The sequence below is a fragment of the Phocoena sinus genome, chromosome 16 (assembly GCF_008692025.1).
Source record: "Phocoena sinus isolate mPhoSin1 chromosome 16, mPhoSin1.pri, whole genome shotgun sequence".
Lineage (NCBI taxonomy): Eukaryota > Metazoa > Chordata > Mammalia > Artiodactyla > Phocoenidae > Phocoena > Phocoena sinus.
The window spans coordinates 38,027,466-38,046,497 of record NC_045778.1 but is presented as its reverse complement, the minus strand read 5'-3'; the positions used below and the strand labels follow the sequence as shown (position 1 = coordinate 38,046,497).

Here is a 19,032-nt window from a genome sequence, read left to right as displayed (position 1 = left end):
CCTCAGCATTTCTCACTCATCCCTTTAAAGGAACATTTATAAACAGCAAAGCACCATCCAAAGGAATTGGTATGTTTTAAAATCCTTCTTATATATGGAAGCTTACACTTTTAAAATCCTTTTCCAGATACTATCTGATTTGGCTCCCACACCAGCCTGTGAGGGAGAGGAGATGGTCTCCCTTTCACACATGAGAAGACTGAAACTCAGAGAAGTCAAGAGACATGCCCGAGGCCACACAGCCCACTGGTGGTAGGAGTTAATTATTAAACAAGGCCTCTGAACTCCAAAGTCTTGTCAGTTTTCTCTCTCACTATCATCTTGACCATCGAGGAAGCTGACATGCTGGGTTTAGAGAAAGCTCCAGGCTTTCTGTACCATCACACACCTGTTCCTTTAGGGCTAGTGACCAGTCTCCAGTTTACCTCGAAATTGCAGAGGATGTGCTGGAATACACCAATGTTGGTGATAGCAGAGGACCCAAAGCCCAGTTCTGCGGTGCCAGCAACAGACAGGATCAGCTGAAAAATGCGATGGTTTAGGAAAGAGGTCTTTTTCCTCAGGAGAAACGCCATTATCTGCAAAGGTTAAAACACAAAGCAGTTTACTCGTGAATGCATCGTCACCGCTCTTTCTCCCTTACCCACTTGTTCCTACCAGCACCTCTGGTCAGCCCAGTCTGAAAACATTCCGCTCTCTGGTGCTACCTCTTCCATTCCCCTGTTATCAGAAGGAAAACATATACCAACTTCTGTGGCTGCTTCCCCACCAGTGTCTGCTTTTCTGTACTTGAGGCTTCACCTCTCACTGTGGGCCCCCGGCTCCTTCCTGAATCTTACACGTTTCCAGAATGCCACCTTCTCCTGGTTTCTTTCTACATTTCTGAGTATTTTTCTCATTTTCCTTTACTGAATCCTACATTCATACCCATCCTACAGATGTTGCTATATCACTAGGAAGCCACCACCGGCCCACGAACCCAGTTACATCAGCTTCACTTCAGGCTGCTGCCAACAGACGTGCCATTCTGCTGTGCCAGGCCCTGGGAAACTGGCAACACGCAAGCATCCATACCGAGTTGGAGGCACTGGGATCCCAGTGGCCCACACTCATCTCAGATACTGATAAGATGGACCTCACCTAGCCTCATGTCTCTGTTGACCTCAGTCACACAAAAGTCAGGCTGACCCACCATCCACTTGCATCAACTCCATCTGGATTCTCAGCTCAGCTCATCCACAGCTCAATTCCCTATGCCTGTATCTGACACGGTCCACCCTTCTCCCTGTCCTCAGACACGCTCTTCCAGTGTGTCATTAGGAAGTCTCACTTGTTGTTATGAATTGAATGTCTGTTCCTCCCCAAATTCACATGTTGAAACCCTATTCCCCAATATGATGGTATTTGGAGACAGGTCTTTTGGGATATAATTAGCATTAGATGAGGTCATGAGGGTGGAGCCCTCACAGATGGGATTAGTGCCCTTATAAGAGTCACAAGGGAGCTTTCTTCCTCTCTCTACTCTGCCATGTGAGGATACAATGAGAAGTTAGCCATCTACAATCCAGAAGGGAGTCCTCACTCAACCTGACCATGCTGGCACCCTGATCTTGGACTTCCCAGTCTCCAGAACTGTAAGAAAATTAATTTCTGTTGTTTATAAGCCACCCAGTCTATAGTATTCTGTTATAGCAGCCCAAACTGACTGAGACAATTGTAATCAGAAAATAATATCTTTTCAGACTGTTCTAGTCACTTCTTCAGCATATCCCCACTCCCCAACCAGGACATAATTAGAATGGCTGAAAGCTGCTTGAGAAAAATCACTCAGGCTGACTGGTTTCACTTTACATTAACAGTGTCAAATGTCAAATTGGTACTCAATTTGGCCTGGCAGTCCAACTCTTTTTTTAGTAAGCTGTCTTTCCTCACCCTAAAGATGATGATCTCATCTCTTCTCTCTCCTTCAGCCTCCCTCCCCTCCACCACCTGACTCAGTACACGGCTGAGAATTTAGAACCCATCAGATGTGAACACTCCCATGTCCCCACCATCAGATCCACAAATGCCTGCACTGCATTCCTTCCTGTCACCAGCAGGGTTTCTATTCACCTGGCCTCTGGGACCCATCCCTCACCTGCTCCTTGGGATAGCTCTTCTCTCCTAGCTTCATCCATCCTTCTCTCTTCTGTCACCTTCTTCCCGACAAATATGCCTTGTAGTTCTCCTTTTAAAGATAACCTTCCCTTGAACCCTAATCCCTCTAGTTTGGGCCCCATTTCTCTACTCTTCTTTGTAGGTAAACTTCTTGAAAGCACTATCGGACTTCCCTGGTGGTGCAGTGGTTAAGAATCTGCCTACCAATGCAGGGAACACGGGTTCGAGCTCTGGTCTGGGAAGATCCCACAGGCCGTGGAGCAACTAAGCCTGCAAGCCACAACTGCTGAAGCCTGAACACCCTAGAGCCCGAGCGCCACAACTACTGAGCCCTCGTGGTGTGCTGCAACTACTGAAGCTCGTGTGCCTAGAGCTCGTGCTCTGCAACAAGAGAAGCCACAGCAATGAGAAGCCCTCACACTGCTACAAAGAGTAGCCCCCGCCCACTACAACTAGAGAAAGCCCATTGCACAGCAACGAGGACCCAACACAGCCGAAGATTTTTAAAAAATTAAAAAACAGAAAGCATTATCAACACACTCAGGCTCCACATCCTCACTTCACATTCTCTTCTCAATCCCCTTCCGCTGGTTGCTGCCTCTTCCTGCCCACCTGCCTTAGAAAGGTCACTAGTGACTCCCAGGTGCCAAGTCCAACAGGGACTTCTCTGTCCTTAGTTTGCTGCGTTATTTATCAGCATCTAGCATTGTTTGACTATGCCCACCTTCTCAAAACACTTCATTTTTCAAATTCTTTGACAAAGCATTTCTTTGTTTTCCCTTCCTTATTCCCTCTCAACCTCCCTTGTTGGGTTTTCATCATATTTCCAAGCTCTACCTGGTTAGTTCCTCACTGCTTCCTCCTTTGCCCTCTTCACTACTCCTTTTCTTTGGCTATTTCATCAATTCCCTTAGATTAAATACCATCATGATGCTATTGATGACTCTCACATCTATACCTCCCACCAAGCACGCCCTTCTGAACTCCAGAGCTGGGTATCCCACCTGATATTTTACCTTTGATGTCTCACAGTCACTTCATACTTAGCATGTCCCAAATGTCTTACACCTTCCTGTCGGCAGCACTCTGGGTGCACAGCACTGGCTGTTTTCATATGCTACGTGCCAAGACTGCTCACAAAGACTCCAAGTCTCCCCAGATCCGGGATGCAGTCTCACATCATGTTGGATTCTATCCAGTCTCCGATCCTGACCCTTCAAACCATCTTCCACACAGGTGTCAAATGTCATTCTAAAGCATCATTCATTCCACTTCCCTGTTCTAAGCCTATGAATGGTTACTCATCACCTCTGAGATAAGATCCATGCTCCTTGGAGTGGCAGGGCTCTGACCCTTCCCTCCGTCTCCATCTAGGCTGTGCACCTGCCTGCAATTGTACTTTCCTCCCGGCCACGTCGAGGAACCCATCTTGGATCCCTTAAGTGTTCATAATGTTAATCTAGAACACCATCCTCCATCTTTACCATGTTATGAAAATCCATCTTATAAAACTTGGTTGGATGTCACCTAGTCTGACAAGAGGATGATAAATAAGTTTGATAGAAATAACAGATAGGAAGGGTTATGCTCTCCAATCAGCAAACCAACAGATGAATACAGAGTAAACGTCTAAAAAATGATTAAACCCACTCCTGAGCCAGCCAGTTAATTGAAGACCCTTGTTTTCATTCACTGATTCATTCCAAAAATCATTCCTAAACACTTACTGTCTACCATGTGCTCTTAGGATGCAACAATGAACAAGCAAACCAAGTCCTGTCCTCATGGGGCTTGTGTTTAGGGGCAAAACAGACCACAAACATGGCAACAAGTACATATTCAACATGCCAAACAGGCATGCGCATTGGGAAGAAACAAAGCAAGAAAATGTGTCTAGAAAGAGATGAGGGTTCTGTTTTATAAGCAGTAGTCACGGAAGGCAAAAAAAAATAATAAAAATCTTGTTTCTTTACTCAAACCTGTCATTTCCCACCTGTCTACCACTACCTCTCTCCCTGAATACATAAATTTTTGAAATATTTCTGTTGTAAGCCATAAGAGTTTTAAAATTTTTTCTTCTGCCTTCACATGTAAAGGTACAACGAATCTCTGAATCTGATGGGTTCTTTACTCAAACTATTTGGGAGTCCTTGTCTCGTGATAATATTTTTCTCTCTACCTCATTAGACAGTGTTGTAGGCTGACTGTATCTCCTCAAAATTTATATATTGAAACCTAATTGCCAGTATGATGGTATTAGGAGGCAGGGCCTTTGGGAGATGATTAGGTCATAAGGATGAAGCTCTCGTGAGTGGGATTAGTATCCTTATAAAATAGACCCCTGAGAGCTCCTTCATCTTTTCTGCCATGTGAGGACACAGCAGAAGGATGGTTGTCTATGAAACAGGAAGTAGGTCCTCACCAGACACCGAATCTGCCAGCACCGTGGTCTTGGATTTCTCACTCTATAGCACTCTGAGAAATAAATTTCTGTGGCTGTTAAGCCACCCCATCTATGGTATCTTTTATAGCAGCCTAAACAGACTGAGTCAGACAGAAATTTCCATGGAGGGAGGGACTAAACCCATTTATTCATCTGTATCCCTAGCCTGACACTGTGCCTGGCTCTTAGGAGGTGCTCAGTCACTATGAGTTGAGTAAATAGATTCCATTCAAGGGCCACTTTTTTGCCTCTACCATCTCTTTCTGAAAAACTCAGCCAATCCAGTCCTCTAGGCCTTCTCCGATCCCCTTTCTTTTTAAAGAAGCTCTTTGTGACTCCTCTACCAAGTGTGATGCGGCCACCTCGGCAGCTCTGGAGCACATTAACGCTCCCAAGGCACTGCATTCATACCACAAGCACTCACTGAGAACTCAGGACGTGCTGGGCCCTGCAGTGGGCAGCGAGGAGACAACGGTGAACACAACAGGGCCCAGCTCTTAGGAGCTCCAGGGTTCTGGGAAGATGGAGGGTAACCACTGGGTCACGGAGACTGTGGTAGCTCTGGAAGAGAATCTCGGACACTTGTTGCATTTGATTTGTACTAAAATTATTCTGGTATTCGTCTTATTTTATCCTTCTAGGTGTACCCACGAGAGCAGGAACTGCTTTGGACCTTTTTAGAAATGCTCACAGTAATTATTAAAATTCCTAGCCAGAGCGGACATCCATGTGCTGAACTGGGACAAATCCCACTACTACTGCCTTTAACAATATAATCAGAGAAAACTGTTATATACCAGGAGCCTCAATACTTGCATTTTGATATAAGCCTGGCCACACACATTCATTTATCCCCCAAATATTTACTGAGTCTTTCTGGTCTCAGTAATACACTGGCAAAGAACAAGAAAAGCCCAGGGCTTTAACCATTACAGTCTGATGGAGACGAACAGAGTGATCATCACAGCCCTGCATGAGAGCAGGTAGACCTGGGCTTACACACAGTGCCACAGGGGCCGGGAGACGACCACACGGGCAGTGCAGGGGTCAGGGGAGACGTCTCCCTTGCACTGGAGCTCGACCTGGGAAAACAAGAAGGAATGTGCCTGGGAAGAATGATCAGCAAACCGTGGGCACAGGAACACAGGGTCACACTATGTGTTCAGTGATCCATGACCACACGGGATTTGAGGACACAGGAGTGTAGGGTATGAAACGCTGGCCGCGTGGGAGGTGGGGCTGGAAGGACAGGTTGGTATCCAGTTAGAAAGGCCTTTAGGAGTTGGGATATTGTATCAACAACCGGACGTGTCTGAAGGGTTTGCACGAGGCGGAGGTGTCATCAGGTCTATAATGTAGAACTGTGACTGGCATCAGTGGACCTTGAGGGAGAGGCAGGAGGAAGGGGATGCTGTCTGGCTGTGGCAGCAGTCTAGGTAAGAGGGGGTGAGCCTGACGTGACACCATACAGCTCTCTTCTCAGACCCTGACTCGGGGGCTGAAGAGACAGGGAGGCCCTCCCCCTGCCCCCACTGTGCCCAGGAGGAAACTGTAGCCTTTGTGCCCCAGTGACCTTGTCTAGGCTTTGACCCTGTTCCTGCCCTGCATGAGGCCTTTCTGGGCTGCTTCCCAGCCAGGCAGGGCATTCCTGAAGGACAGTGTCTACAACTCATCTGACATTACGAACAGTAAATAGCAATAACAAGCACAGTGCACACACACGGCAGTTACTCTGAGCAGGCACATGTCTAAGCACTCAGCATATATTAACTCAGTTATCACAATCCTACAAAATAGGTGTTGCTATTATTCCCATTTTACACAGAGGAGAACTGAAGCACACAGAGATTAAGAACTGAAGATGGCCAACATTTCTAGGGCACTTACTCTGGGCCAGACATAATTCTAAGCCCTTCACTTGTATTAAATCATCTAGTCCTCACTGCAACCCCATGATACAGGAGATATGATAGATCATATCGTGCAGGTGGAGAAACCGAGACAGAGAGGGTTAATAACTCAGGACTCAGGCAAGGTTAAGTAGTAAGTTAGGCAGAGGCTCAATTCAAACGCAGCATTCTAGTTCTACGGTCTAGGCTCTTAGCCATCATGCTAGATGCGAAGTGGGGGGACCACAAGTGATTCCTGAATTCATCAGTGAAAGGTGCCGGCAGCTGCAGACAGGTGAGCATCCCCATCCTGATCAGAGCCCCTCTCTGGCTGGCTGTCACCTGGCCCTCTGCTCTGGTGACACTGGTCTCAGGACCCAGGGACCTTCAGTTTCCCTTCTCCAAAAGTCATACTAGTGGGAATGTCCACTTGGGCCAGCAAGCCTCCTCCCTGTTCCTCGGGGATGCCAGCTCCTTGCAGGGGGGGCACTGCAGGCTCAGATGTGAGGGTGGGATTACCTGGTACCCACAGATGAGCTGCATCAAGCGATCACACATGACATTGCTGGTCAGGACAGAGTGCAGGACTTTCACAGCTGCGTACAAGGTGTGGTCATCCGCTGCTAAGGAAATGAGGCCCAGGAGGATGGCGGGGCCACCGATGAAGTCCAGGCTGCTGGCAGCAGGGCTGGAGTGGAACACCCTTACCCCTGTGTGGGACAAAGGGCATTCCTGAGTATACTACAGCTTCACTGCAGTGGAAGTTCCCGCGGCACCACGCAAGAGCTGTCTGGCACATCCTCCACTCACAGCGGGGGGGCCTGTGCACAGGACAGGCTGGGAGGAAAAGTAGGGGCTTTGAAACTTTTAGGTCAATGAGAAATCCTGTGCTGAGTCCTTTCTGGGTCACAGAAGGCTGAAACGGCCCAAGGGATTTCAGACCTCCACCCTCTGTCTCAGTCCAGAGTGCCGGATGAGCCAGCTGCCCTCTGAGCCTCAGTTTGCTGGCTGCTCTGACAACTTCTGGCTCTTGTCTGCCCTCTAGATCTGCAACGCTGGACCCTTGCATCAGTTCATGGCTTTGCTCCTGCCTGATTGCAAGGCAACCAACAGTCGCTGGCTGTTGTTTTCACCCAAACAACCACAACCATTGCCTCTGCTCAGAGGCCCCACTGTACTCCCTCCATTGTGCAGAGACGCCAGCCCGGTTAGTAGCGAGTTCACGACCAGTTGTCAGATGCAGCAAAGTGAACTGACCTCTGCAGGGGGGCTAACTCTCTGGTGAGATTAACTCCCAACTCTCGCCCTCACTGTTCCAGCTCCTCAGCCCTCTCAGTCCTGCCTGCCGCTCCAGAATTCCAGGCTGCACAAGCGATGACGGCTACAACCCTTCTTCCCAAATAGCAGTAAAGGTTCATACCTAATTGGCCTATGGCCACGGCTCCAATGGTTCGAAGAGAACCCGAGAGGTGACTCGCACAATTTCTTAGCAAGAACACAGGTATGGCATTGTTGCGGGATGAAATGTTCATCTAGAGAAATTGGTAACAATTAATCCAAGAAACCTTCCTGGGAAGGAGGAGGTCTTGTTCATGAGCTCCTGGGGGGCCGGCACCCCCAAGCCTGGCACTCCGTAAGTGTAAGTCCATGAATGAATAACTGAAGCAACAGTCAGAGGGACTGAAGCCAAAATTCAGGTTCCCCTGTCCTGCCTCCCAGGCTCTGGCTTAATCATAAGGGAGCAACTTCGGTTATACAACTGCGCCACCAGTGTCCCGCATGCTCACTAGTGTAAACAAATGCTCACAGTGAGGAGCTGATGAGAGCAGGAAGGACCTGAGGACACTGGAGGTGGAACGGTGCTGTGAAGGCCAGAGCTGCCTCTTTCCCGATCTAGGGTCATCCAGCTCTGCAAGCCCTGGCATCACCGGTCTCAGATGGCCAGGCAGACAGGGACCCTGGTCTCCTCCAGCAGAAGGTTCTGTGCTGGTAAGGCACAGCTTTGGTGCTCAACAGGACTTAACCCCTGATCCTGCCGTCTCAGTAAAGGGAAGGGGCCTTCTGTCTGTGAGGGTGGAGAGAACGTAAACAAATCAGCCCAAATTCATCAGCAGCAAGCAAAAGAGCTCTTTATGCAGGAATGAGGAAATAGGAAGTCTAATGGCATCTTCATCTATAAACATGTCTGCTTGCTGTTCTGCAAGTTTGTTGTTTGCATAGACACAGTGATTCAAAGAATATTCTGCAATGTTGGGGGGTCAATAGCACCCAGAAAAGGGAAGCTCAGTAGTGTTCCCAGTGTCACAGAGGTTTTTTAAATATTCCATTTGTTCTTGCTCTACCAAGGAAAATGAAGAGCACCTACTTTCTTCTCAGAAATAAGAGGTTTAGTCTTGAGGGATGCGAATGGGCGGGCGTCATGAAATATTTTAACAAATGAAGTGGGAAGCACGCCTGTGTGTAACTGTCTACACGTGCACAACCGTGAATTAGTATTCACTTAATCACTGAAAGCTGAAGGAAGCCATGAGATCATGATTCCAAAACGGAGCAGCAAGTGAAGTTAGAGGGCATACCTCTTTGGCAATCAGGCGGCTGTCCACCTCATTGTATGCGTTTCTGATGTCTGCAACGCTGGTGATGGAGGAGCTGGCTATATGAAGGCCAAAGGAAACCCTTTCCTCTGCAACCAGGGGCATCACTTCCATACAAGGGTCCTCTCCTAAAATAACACATCTTCAGTTATTTCTATTCTCACTTTACTGAGTAGGAAATTAAGCCTCAGAAGAGTAAGTACCTACTGCCACATGGCGAAGTCATCACTGAGGAATGTTTGTAGCTGCTATATGGTGTTACATTGTATGTCATATATTACATGTTTTGCCCCTACCTGTGATTTCTGACACATAGAAAACTGTAGAGAAATCTCACAATATTAACCCTACTATAAAAATAGAGGCATTCCAGGTATGAGATTACTAAAGCCTGAGACACCTATCGAGAATGTAACCTCGCTCCCAAAATGCTGGGCCGAAAGCCCTAAGGTTTTCAATGAGCTGCATGTACATGGTAAACACATCCTTTGGCATAAGTGCCCAGGTCGCTGAGTCAAGGAGAGCCACATGTGGCACTTGAGAAGGAAGCATGGTGTGAACAGAGAGTTGATGAAACTTCGGCTCTGGACCTGACCTCCTCACATTGTTCTGGCCAGTGCCCTTTGCCAGAGGAAATGAAGATCAAAGAAGACATGGAGCCTGGAGACAGAAACACTACAGAGCACTCAATCGCCCTTCACCAGGCACGAAGTCTTCCATACATAGATTCATTTATCATTCTTCCCAAATGGGCACTGACCCCGTTGACTTGACAGAGCACAGAGAGCTGTGCTCCCTGCCTGAACAGCCAACAATCAATAATGAAAATGTGGACGTTTTGTCTGCCTGTTTAATAATTGAAGACGACAGTATACTTTAGTTAAAAAGCTTCTTCATTAAAAGGAATGTAACTTATTTATCTCATTCACTTCCCCCTTTCTTTGCTGATGGTATTACCCACCCACTTTCCTCCATTATGTGTGTTGGAACTGAAATCGAAAGGAGATTGTCATTTCCTTTTCTGACATTTTCTATTGGATTGTAAATATGTAATGATCCAATTACAGAGGTTTTCCCTAATGACTGGCCTGTGCTGAGTTTATTCTTTATAAATAAGCTATAAATAACTGAATGTCCATTTAAAAAATAGTATCGGCAAGATCATTATAAATCAAAACACCCCATACCTTGGGCATGCACAGCTTGGAAGTTACCACAGTATCTTGGGCCAAGTTTGTTAATAACTTCCAGAGTTTCCATTGAGATGGCTTCTTCGAAGAGGTACGCAGGGCCCAGACGCCATATTAATAATGACTTTTGTTTCCAAACTTGAGGGGTAGCAATATATCCATAAACATCCACAAATGAAGATGGATCCATTGAAAGGAATGGTCCTGGTAAGGCCTGAATGTACAACATCTGTTAACATAAAAAGGTTGGGAGGGGGATGATGTAGATGGGAAGTGTTTAACCTCAGAATTAATCAAACAAACACATAAAATATAAAATGATGTACCTTCTTCTTCTCTCAAAGTGAATACTTGTTTTATCTAAAAACATTACAAAGATAACTCTCAAAGCTGAGAAACAGTGCACAAAACAGTTTATAAAATGCTGGTGGGAGTAAAAAACTGACACTGTGCCTTTGGAAACAAATTTGATAAGAAATATAAAGTGCCACTAAAAGGTTCATCTTTTTCTTCCCAGTCATTTCACAAAGAACTTAAATGTCCAATATTGGTACCTTAATTAAGTTTTACATACTAGAAATAATTACAGACTGGAAAGGAAGAAATAAAACTGTCTCTATTTGCAGATGGTATGTCCATGTAGAAAATTCCAAAGAATCTACCAAAAAAAAAGATACTTCCTAGAACTAATACCTGAATTCAGCAAGGTCACAGGATACATGATCAACACACAAAGATCGATTGCATTCTATACACTAACAAAGAACATGCAGAAACTGTAACTGCTCACAAGAAAATTAAATACTTTTTGCTCTGCAAAATCCCATATGAAAGAGGATGAAAAGCAAGCTATAGTTTAGGAGAAATTATTTACAAATTACATATCTAATAAAGAATGGGTATCTAAAATATTTAGATAAACTCTTAAAATTCAACAGTAAAAAGCCAACAATCCAATTAGAAAATGAGTGAAACACGTGCATAAGACATCACTAAAGAGGATACACAAGTTGCAAATAAGCACATGAGAGGATGTTCAATCTCATTAGCCATTAAGGAAATGCAAACTAAAAACAAGAGATATCATCACTACACACCTATCAGAATGGCTAACTAAAAAAGAGTGACATCACCAGATGCAGAGAAACGGGACGACTCAATCCATTGCTGGTGGGAATGGAAAATGGCACAGTCACTATGGAAAAATATTTTGGCAGTTTCTTATAAAACTAAACATGCACTTACCATAGGACCCAGCAATTAGACTCTTAGGTATTTAACCCAGAGAAATGAAGACTTAAGCTCACACAAAAACCTGTACATAAATGTACATAGCAGCTTTATTTGTAACATCCCAAAACTGGGAACACCTCAGATGTCCTTCAATGGGTGAATGGTTATGTATCCATATCTGAGTAGTATGGAATACTACTCAGCAATGAAAAAGGGATGAACTACTGACACATACAACAACTAAGATAAATTTCCAGAGAATTATGCTGAATAAAAATCTAATCCTAAATATCACGTACTGTATGATTCCATAGATATAACCAGGTCTTTTAAATGACAACATTTTAGCTCACTGGTTGCCAAGTTTAGGGACAGGGATTGGGAGGGGTTGTGGGTGGGTGGTGGTGGTAGTTATAAAAATACAACAAAAGAGATCCTTGTGGTGATGGAAATGTTCTGTATCTTGGTGGGAGCAGTGGATGCAAGAACATACAAATGTGATAAAATTGTATGGAACTAAATACACACACACAAGTACAAGTAAAACTGGGGAAATCTGAGTGAATTAGCAGATTGTATCAATGTCAATATCTTGGCTGTGATATTCTATAGTTTTGCAAGATATTACCATTGGAGTAAACTGGATGAAAGGTACACAAGATTTCTTTCTTTTTTTTTTTTTTTTTTTTTGCGGTATGTGGGCCTCTCACTGTTGTGGCCTCTCCCATTGCGGAGCACAGGCTCCGCGGCCATGGCTCACAGGCCTAGCTGCTCCGCGGCATGTGGGATCTTCCCGGACCAGGGCACGAACCCGTGTCCCCTGCATCGGCAGGCGGACTCTCAACCACTGCGCCACCAGTGGTACTTGGTCAATCTCTTTCTTACCACCAAATGTTAGCCTACAATTTTCTCAAAAATTTCGATAAAAGAAATAGTTAACAGATTATCAGAAATTCAAAAATAATAGTTTCATAGCCCACGTAGATAAAACATTTTAAAATGATAGTGTTAACTAAGTAGTATATAAAAGGTTTTATACAATAAAGTCACAACTATTTTACTAAAGGAATAAAAACTGAAAGAAACTATAAATGATGGTAAGGTAGAAGGAATGTAGGTAATCTTTCTTCTTTATTTTTCAGTTATTTCAAAATGTGTTTATATTATTTTTATAACAACTACAAAATTATACATGAATATGTATATAAATACATATTTTTTAAATAAGAGGTTATATAATTTCAGAAATATTCTTTTTATGCCTACCAATTAAATAAGATTTTCAAATAAAAACAAACCAAGTTTTTCCAAGCTGTCAAGCCTACCTAGAGTGAGGTCTACTGTGCTCTCTCTCCCCTTTCCCATCCTTGTAGGCAGAGACTTTTTCTCCCACCTGACAAAGGTGCCCCACCCCTCCAATCCACCTTGTCCCCTTCTTCTCAGATTCCTACAGTGTATACTCACTGCACTATTCAGATTGATTTATAGACATAAGATGTCTCAGGTTGCTCCCAAATCATTTTGCTCAATTCAAGCTGTTAACACACTCCCCACCTTTCACAGTTGAACTTCACTTCCCTTGGAAATAAAAGCAAAGGCTCTAACATTTGAGAACAGCTCTTTCACTAGGTTATCCCCAACCAAAGCCCATTTTGTTCTTGCCCAACTGTCACCTGCATCTAAACACAGACCTTTATGTTTATCCCGATTAAATTTCACTTGCTGATTCTGACCAGACTTGTCAAAATCATCTTGGAAAGTCAACTCTGTCAGACTTGGCCCTTGGCCATTCTCCATGGCATATTTTGGCATATTCCCATAGCATCATACCACTTCCAACCTTCCTGCTGACTGAATCTGGTTTAGCTGGTCCCACGGGGTTGGATGTTCATCCATGTACCAATTCACTAAACAATACCATCAGCCAGTCCATGTTACTCCTTGTGGCTATAAATTCAGTGCAATTCATCAAGTGTTTATTGCATGCTTTCTGCATGCCAGTCCTGTGCTAGGTGCAAGCAAGTTCCAAATATCAATAGGACAAGCCTCTTAGCCTCAAGGTACATGATCTATTTCACAGAACACAACCTATTCTGTGAAACAAGACAGAATGCCAACATATTCTGTGAAAGAGGACCAAAACTAACCCACTCTGTAATTATGCCTAAACAGATGAAAAACAAAGACACTGGGAAACCACAAATGTGACCACACTTTCCATCCTGGCTAACGTTGAGTGACCACTGCTCCTTCTCCACTGACAGCTCAAGCCCTGCTCCATTCCTCCTACCTCCTGAAAAAAAGTTCTGAACATACACAGACACCAAATTGCCTTTCTGACAGCACCGAAGTCAGAACAGACTGACCTCCACTTCTTTGAACCCTCCCAAAAACTCACCTAAAATGAGCCCAAATCCTATTAGCTCCTCCTAAGTCCTTAGTACCCAATGGGGTAAGGAGTCTCTTGCTACAGCAGGCTTAATAAATGTAACTCTTGTTTTGTACTATATGCATGCTCCTGGAGGTATCTGGCTGGTAGGCATGGACAATTCCTAACATCTAGTAGGTGTTCAATAAATATTTAATGAGGGAAGGAAGGGAGGGAGGGAAGGAATTGTTAATGATTTAAGAAAAAAGTTAACTTTATGTTTTGAAGGACCTTTGTCATGCTCCTGGTGAATCTTTCTGGTTACCACTGCTTTTTTTGATGACCTTTACCAGAAGATAGCATCAAATTCATCTTCAGGTGTTCCACAGAATTTAGGTTGTTCTAACCTAATGATTCTCAACCTGGGCGATTTTGCCCTCCCCCACCAAGACATTTGGAAATGTCTAGAGACATTTTTGGTGGTCACAGCTGGGCAGAAGGAGATGCTATAGCATCTTTGGTGGGGGCACAGATGCTGCTAAGTGTTCTAATACACACAGAATAGGACCCCACAGCAAAGAATGATCAGGCCCCAAATGTCAAACTATTGAAATGGGAAACCCTATTAATCTCAAGTTCTCCATTCTGGCTTAATATTGGAATCACTTGGGAAACTTTGAAAACATCACCAAATTACCCCACTCACAGACATTCTGCTGTATTTAATCTGGGGTATAGCCTATGCAAGAGAACTTTTAAAAGACTTCCCCAAACATTCAAGAACATAGCCTAGGTTGAGATGCTGTCTCTGGAACCTGGGTGAAAATCTGGCTGCACCTGCCCTCTGTGGTCTTCTGGGTCCTTCTGTCTCTGGCTTCTTTGCGGACCTCTGACAGTGGTCGCTGGAGCACGCCTGCCAGGTCTTCATCTCCCAGCTTCCTCTCCCTTATGCCCTAGGACCTCAGGTGTCTCTAAATGACAGTGACGAGACGCTTCCTCCAGCTATGTGTTCACATTCTATTACCTTCTCTAAGCAGGGGACCGTCCTTTCCTCATCATTCCTGCTCTAAATCTGGCAAGACATCTTGGTGTCTTTGCAACGCCTTGTGTCTTGCTGCTAAGTGTAGCATGTAGACTGGCAGCATTAGATTCACCAAAGAGCCTCTTAGAAAGGTAGAACCTTGGGTCCTGCTCAGACCTCCCTGGGGAATTCATACCTTAAAATGTGAGAAGCCTTGTTTTGTTCATTCTGGAGATTTATATTCTCTTATGATTATTCTTATAATCGTAACTGTCATGACCATTCTTACTTCCATGCTTTAGTTTCTGCCCTGGTTGTGTGACCATCATCTAAAGATGTTCTTTTTATGCCTGAGCTCAGCCAGGTGTTCTGAACAGCAAGGGGGTTTCATTAGATACCAACGCTGCTGCCAAAAAAAAGCAAAGAACTGAACTGAGTCCACTCTAGGGTGGTGTGGCGGGGAGGCACGGCCATGGGGCAAGTACAACTGAGGAAAACCATCTTACCTTGGCTGAGCCGATGACCTGTCCATCCAGATAGGTGGAAACAGTACAATTTCTTTTCATCTCCTTGGTGACAACCACAGCCAGGTGGTGCCACTGACCACAGGCCAGCATCTGGCCACACCTGACCCGAAGCTGGCGTCCCGCAGAAGGCTCAGGGTCATCCTCGGGTTCCATGACATCTGGAAGAGAACACAAACAGCAGACCACGCCTGCAGTGTCAGAGAGCAGCAACCCAGCAGAAGCGGGCCTTGTGCCCATGGAGCCAACGCCGAGTCCCCCCACCACAGAATATTGACGACAGCAGCTGTCATTGCTGGAGCTCTTGCTCTGTGCCAGGCACTGAGGTAGGCACTATCGTGATTTCCATGTTACCATCCCGAGGCACAAAGAGGTTAGGTAACTTGCCTAAGGTTGCAGAGCCAGAGTTCAAGCCCAGGAGTCAGGCTGCAGGGTCTACCCCTCACTAGACTGCTGCCTCCACAGTGATGCACATAGGCTGGCACATACCTGCGAGGGAAGGAGCCTAGGCGGCTGTGCTGTGTGTAAAGGATGCCAAGCCAAACCCTGGGCCTTCCAGTGTCAATGTCTCACTATGAAATGGGGCACACAAGAACAGGCGTAGCCATAATACCCTGGCCTTGGCCATCTCAGGCCAGTTCAGGCCATCGCTGGCAGGTGAGCTTGGAGAGCCGAGCTGAGCTCTTTGAGGCAGAGCCAGGACCAGCCACCTGTACAACTGAGGGAGGGCTGGTCCCCCTGGCTCTTGGGCCAAGAGCTGCTGACTCAGCCCCACTTCTCCCAAGGGTGGGTGAAACCTTACCCAGGGGCTGAAGCTCTTTCTCTTCTGTAGACACAACCAAGGAGAGGTCTTCCGGGCAGAGGCTGACGGAGAAGCAGACGAAGGGCTGCTCGGTCCTGGCCAGGTGGCGTACCACGGTCAGGAAGCGCAGCGGGTGGCCCTCCGTGACTGAGCTGTGCCTGCTGATCAGGAACCAGCAGGAAAAGGTCAGGCCCCCTGGCGGAGGGAAGGACCTGGCAGCGCCTGGGGTCAGAACACAAGCACGCCCTTAGGCTTTGTCCTGCTGCGGAAGCCTGTCTAGACTCACTGTGGCTCTGACTCAGCAAAGGGGTGGCCCTACTGTGTGCTAGCACTGCGCCCCACCCGACTCACACCTATTTTACAATGACCCCACGCAGGAGGATGCTCTTGTCTCCTTATTCATACTTGCAGCAATAAGTCATATTCCCTCCAGGACTTGAACCTAGATCCTCGAAGCCTCTCTCCAATGCTGGCCCACCTATTATTCCATTCTGCCTTGCCCAGGGAGCGGAGACGTGGCACAGCCCTGAGACCCGTCATCATGTGGCCCACAGGTCAGCTGGTCTAAAGCCAGGCCATGTGCTACGTGGGGCAGAGGACCCCAGCCGAGCTTGGCTAAGCCCTGCCTGGGGAATATTCCACTCTAGGGAAACCTATGCCCTCCCACCTTGTAACAGGGTTGGTGGAACAGGCAGGGCCCACTGCCCTCACTGAATGGGCAGAATCAGGCTTGGAACCCTGCGCCGATGGGCCGTGAATGTAATGGCTCCTGAGCACCTACCCTCCCGTAGAAACCCAGACCCTGGCTCTCCTAACAAGGGGTGCCTGGTTTCCAGCCGAGTGCAGCGCTGTACAAAGCATGCCGAGGCCCAGTCGATCCCCACGTGAGCCAAAGACTGGACGGCCATCAACAAAGAACTCATGTTCTTCTCTAGAGAGCGCCGTAAGGTGGGGGTGAGGTGTCCATTTCAGCCTCTGTCAATCACTGACAAAATGCATCAAAGCCAGGCTCAGCCACCAACTCACCCACCGAGCCCATCAGTGCTAACAGAGCCCCCGCTCTGTGCAGAGCCATGGGCTGGGCCCTTGGGATGCACAGTGAACAGGACATCCCTGCCCCAAGGCAGGCATGACCAACGGGACAAATGGGACCAAGAGGTAGACTCACGCTTTCTGGAAGTGCCAAGTGGAAATCTGAAATCAAGGCTCCCCAAGGACTTACTCCCAGGTCGGGGAGGGGACCTCAGCAAGCTAAACCCCCAGGGAAGCACCTACCTGTCCCAATCCCTCCAGAGACCGAGTATTCAGTGCTGGTTCCCATCACCGTAGACAGGGTTGGAATAAACAAACAGCTGGAACAGGAAAGTGTCTCAGATCATTGAACCGCAAGCCAACCTCTGGCGTGAGGTTTCCCCCTCTGTCCTTCTGCAGGGGCCTCACTCCCTCCTAGACCATGAGGCCCCAAGGACAGAAAGCACCTGATGCTGGCGCCATGACCCTAAGAAAGGAATCTGCTCTGGAGGCTAGAGGGGAGGGCAGTCCACACTGCACGTGAATGCAGACACACCAGGGGAATGAGAGGGTCCTGGCCCAAGACAGCTGGCGCCACTGCCTCTAAGAAGCCACTGAGAAGACAGGGTGTCCATGACCCAGATATTTTCCACAGCTGAGTGTGAGAGACGATGGGAACTACACTTTTGTAATCAATATTATAATTCACCCAAGGCACTGGGAAATCAATAGTGTATTTCAAGTATATGAAAGCCTGTCATACCCATAACCTTCCACAGACATGTCAAATTCCACAAAAGATGGAGCCAGGGCTGCCCTCTGAGGCTGCAGGTTGCGTGGGGAGGTCATGGAGATGAGGCTCAGTGCTGTCTGAAGGGCGGTGGTTGAGCCCTGGGATGGCCCTGAGGGCCTGCGGGCCTGTGTGACTGCTGAGCGAGGGCTGGTGTCCAGGGGATCCTCAGCAGGCACTGGTGTCACTGCCTGTGACCCTAGGGCAGCAAGCAGGAGAAGAGCTGTGTCTTTGCTCAAACCATTCCTGCCCCTCTTCTGACAACAGCCCCCACATTTCTGCCACAGCCCCGAAGGAGGGCTCTGCAGAGTACCATGCCGTTCCTAACCCTGAGGGTGACCTCCTGGGCCCTCCGCTGGCCCTCCCACCTGGGCTCTCTGCTGATTGTCACAACACGGAACTATTGTGACAACCTGCTCCTCCTAGAAACTTCTTCTCACTTTAATTCTATCGTGGCCCCCACCTCTTTCCAATACAGGTTTTCTGTTGCTGTCACTGGCTTGCCCCATTGGCCGTCGCTCACTGCGGCTTTGTCTTGGTTCTCTGGCCTCCACACTCTCTTTCACAAAAGGCTGTCTCCTCGAAAGCTCTGGCTCCCACCCCTGGCTGCCGGCTCAAGTCTGACTCTCCATCCTTGCTTTTCAATTGGGCCTCCTTGCCTCAATGTCCTATGCAATCTTATATTCAGCATGTCCATGTCCTTCTTTTCTCCAAGCGGGTTCCCTGGACCAGCATCTTTCCAGGCACCAGCCCAATGCTTTGTCCTCCTGACCTCCTAACTCCCCCCTGAGCTGTGAGCTGTGCAGAAAGCTGACACTGTTCCTCTGCCCAGGGGCAGCGCTGGGTACTCCTGCACGCGCTGTGACATGAAGGTTTCCGTGCTCCAGGCCCAAAGGGGTCAAGTACACACTCATCATCACCATCTTGTATGGGGGTAGGGGTCTCCCTCCTTCCATATCTGGTCTTTATCTGGGGACCACTGATCTGATCCTTCTGCTTTTTCCTCATTT

General features: G+C 47.0%; 1 protein-coding gene across 6 annotated transcripts in view; it reads right to left on the bottom strand.

Annotated features, from left to right (window-relative positions):
• The window catches only part of WDFY4 (WDFY family member 4), a 277,338-nt gene that overhangs the window by 171,816 nt on the left and 86,490 nt on the right, over window positions 1-19,032 (bottom strand). For all 6 annotated transcript variants that reach the window (XR_004346205.1, XM_032608330.1, XM_032608326.1 and 3 more), the window contains 9 exons: window positions 17,996-18,221; window positions 17,497-17,573; window positions 16,222-16,443; window positions 15,402-15,580; window positions 10,271-10,502; window positions 9,066-9,211; window positions 7,910-8,021; window positions 7,009-7,199; window positions 426-578 (listed from right to left, as the gene is read on the bottom strand). Coding sequence is in view for 5 of the 6 variants with exons in the window: in XM_032608330.1 (XP_032464221.1) it covers window positions 426-578; window positions 7,009-7,199; window positions 7,910-8,021; window positions 9,066-9,211; window positions 10,271-10,502; window positions 15,402-15,580; window positions 16,222-16,443; window positions 17,497-17,573; window positions 17,996-18,221 (1,538 nt within the window). In the remaining variant the exon portion in view is untranslated. The remainder of the gene's footprint in view (window positions 1-425; window positions 579-7,008; window positions 7,200-7,909; window positions 8,022-9,065; window positions 9,212-10,270; window positions 10,503-15,401; window positions 15,581-16,221; window positions 16,444-17,496; window positions 17,574-17,995; window positions 18,222-19,032) is intronic.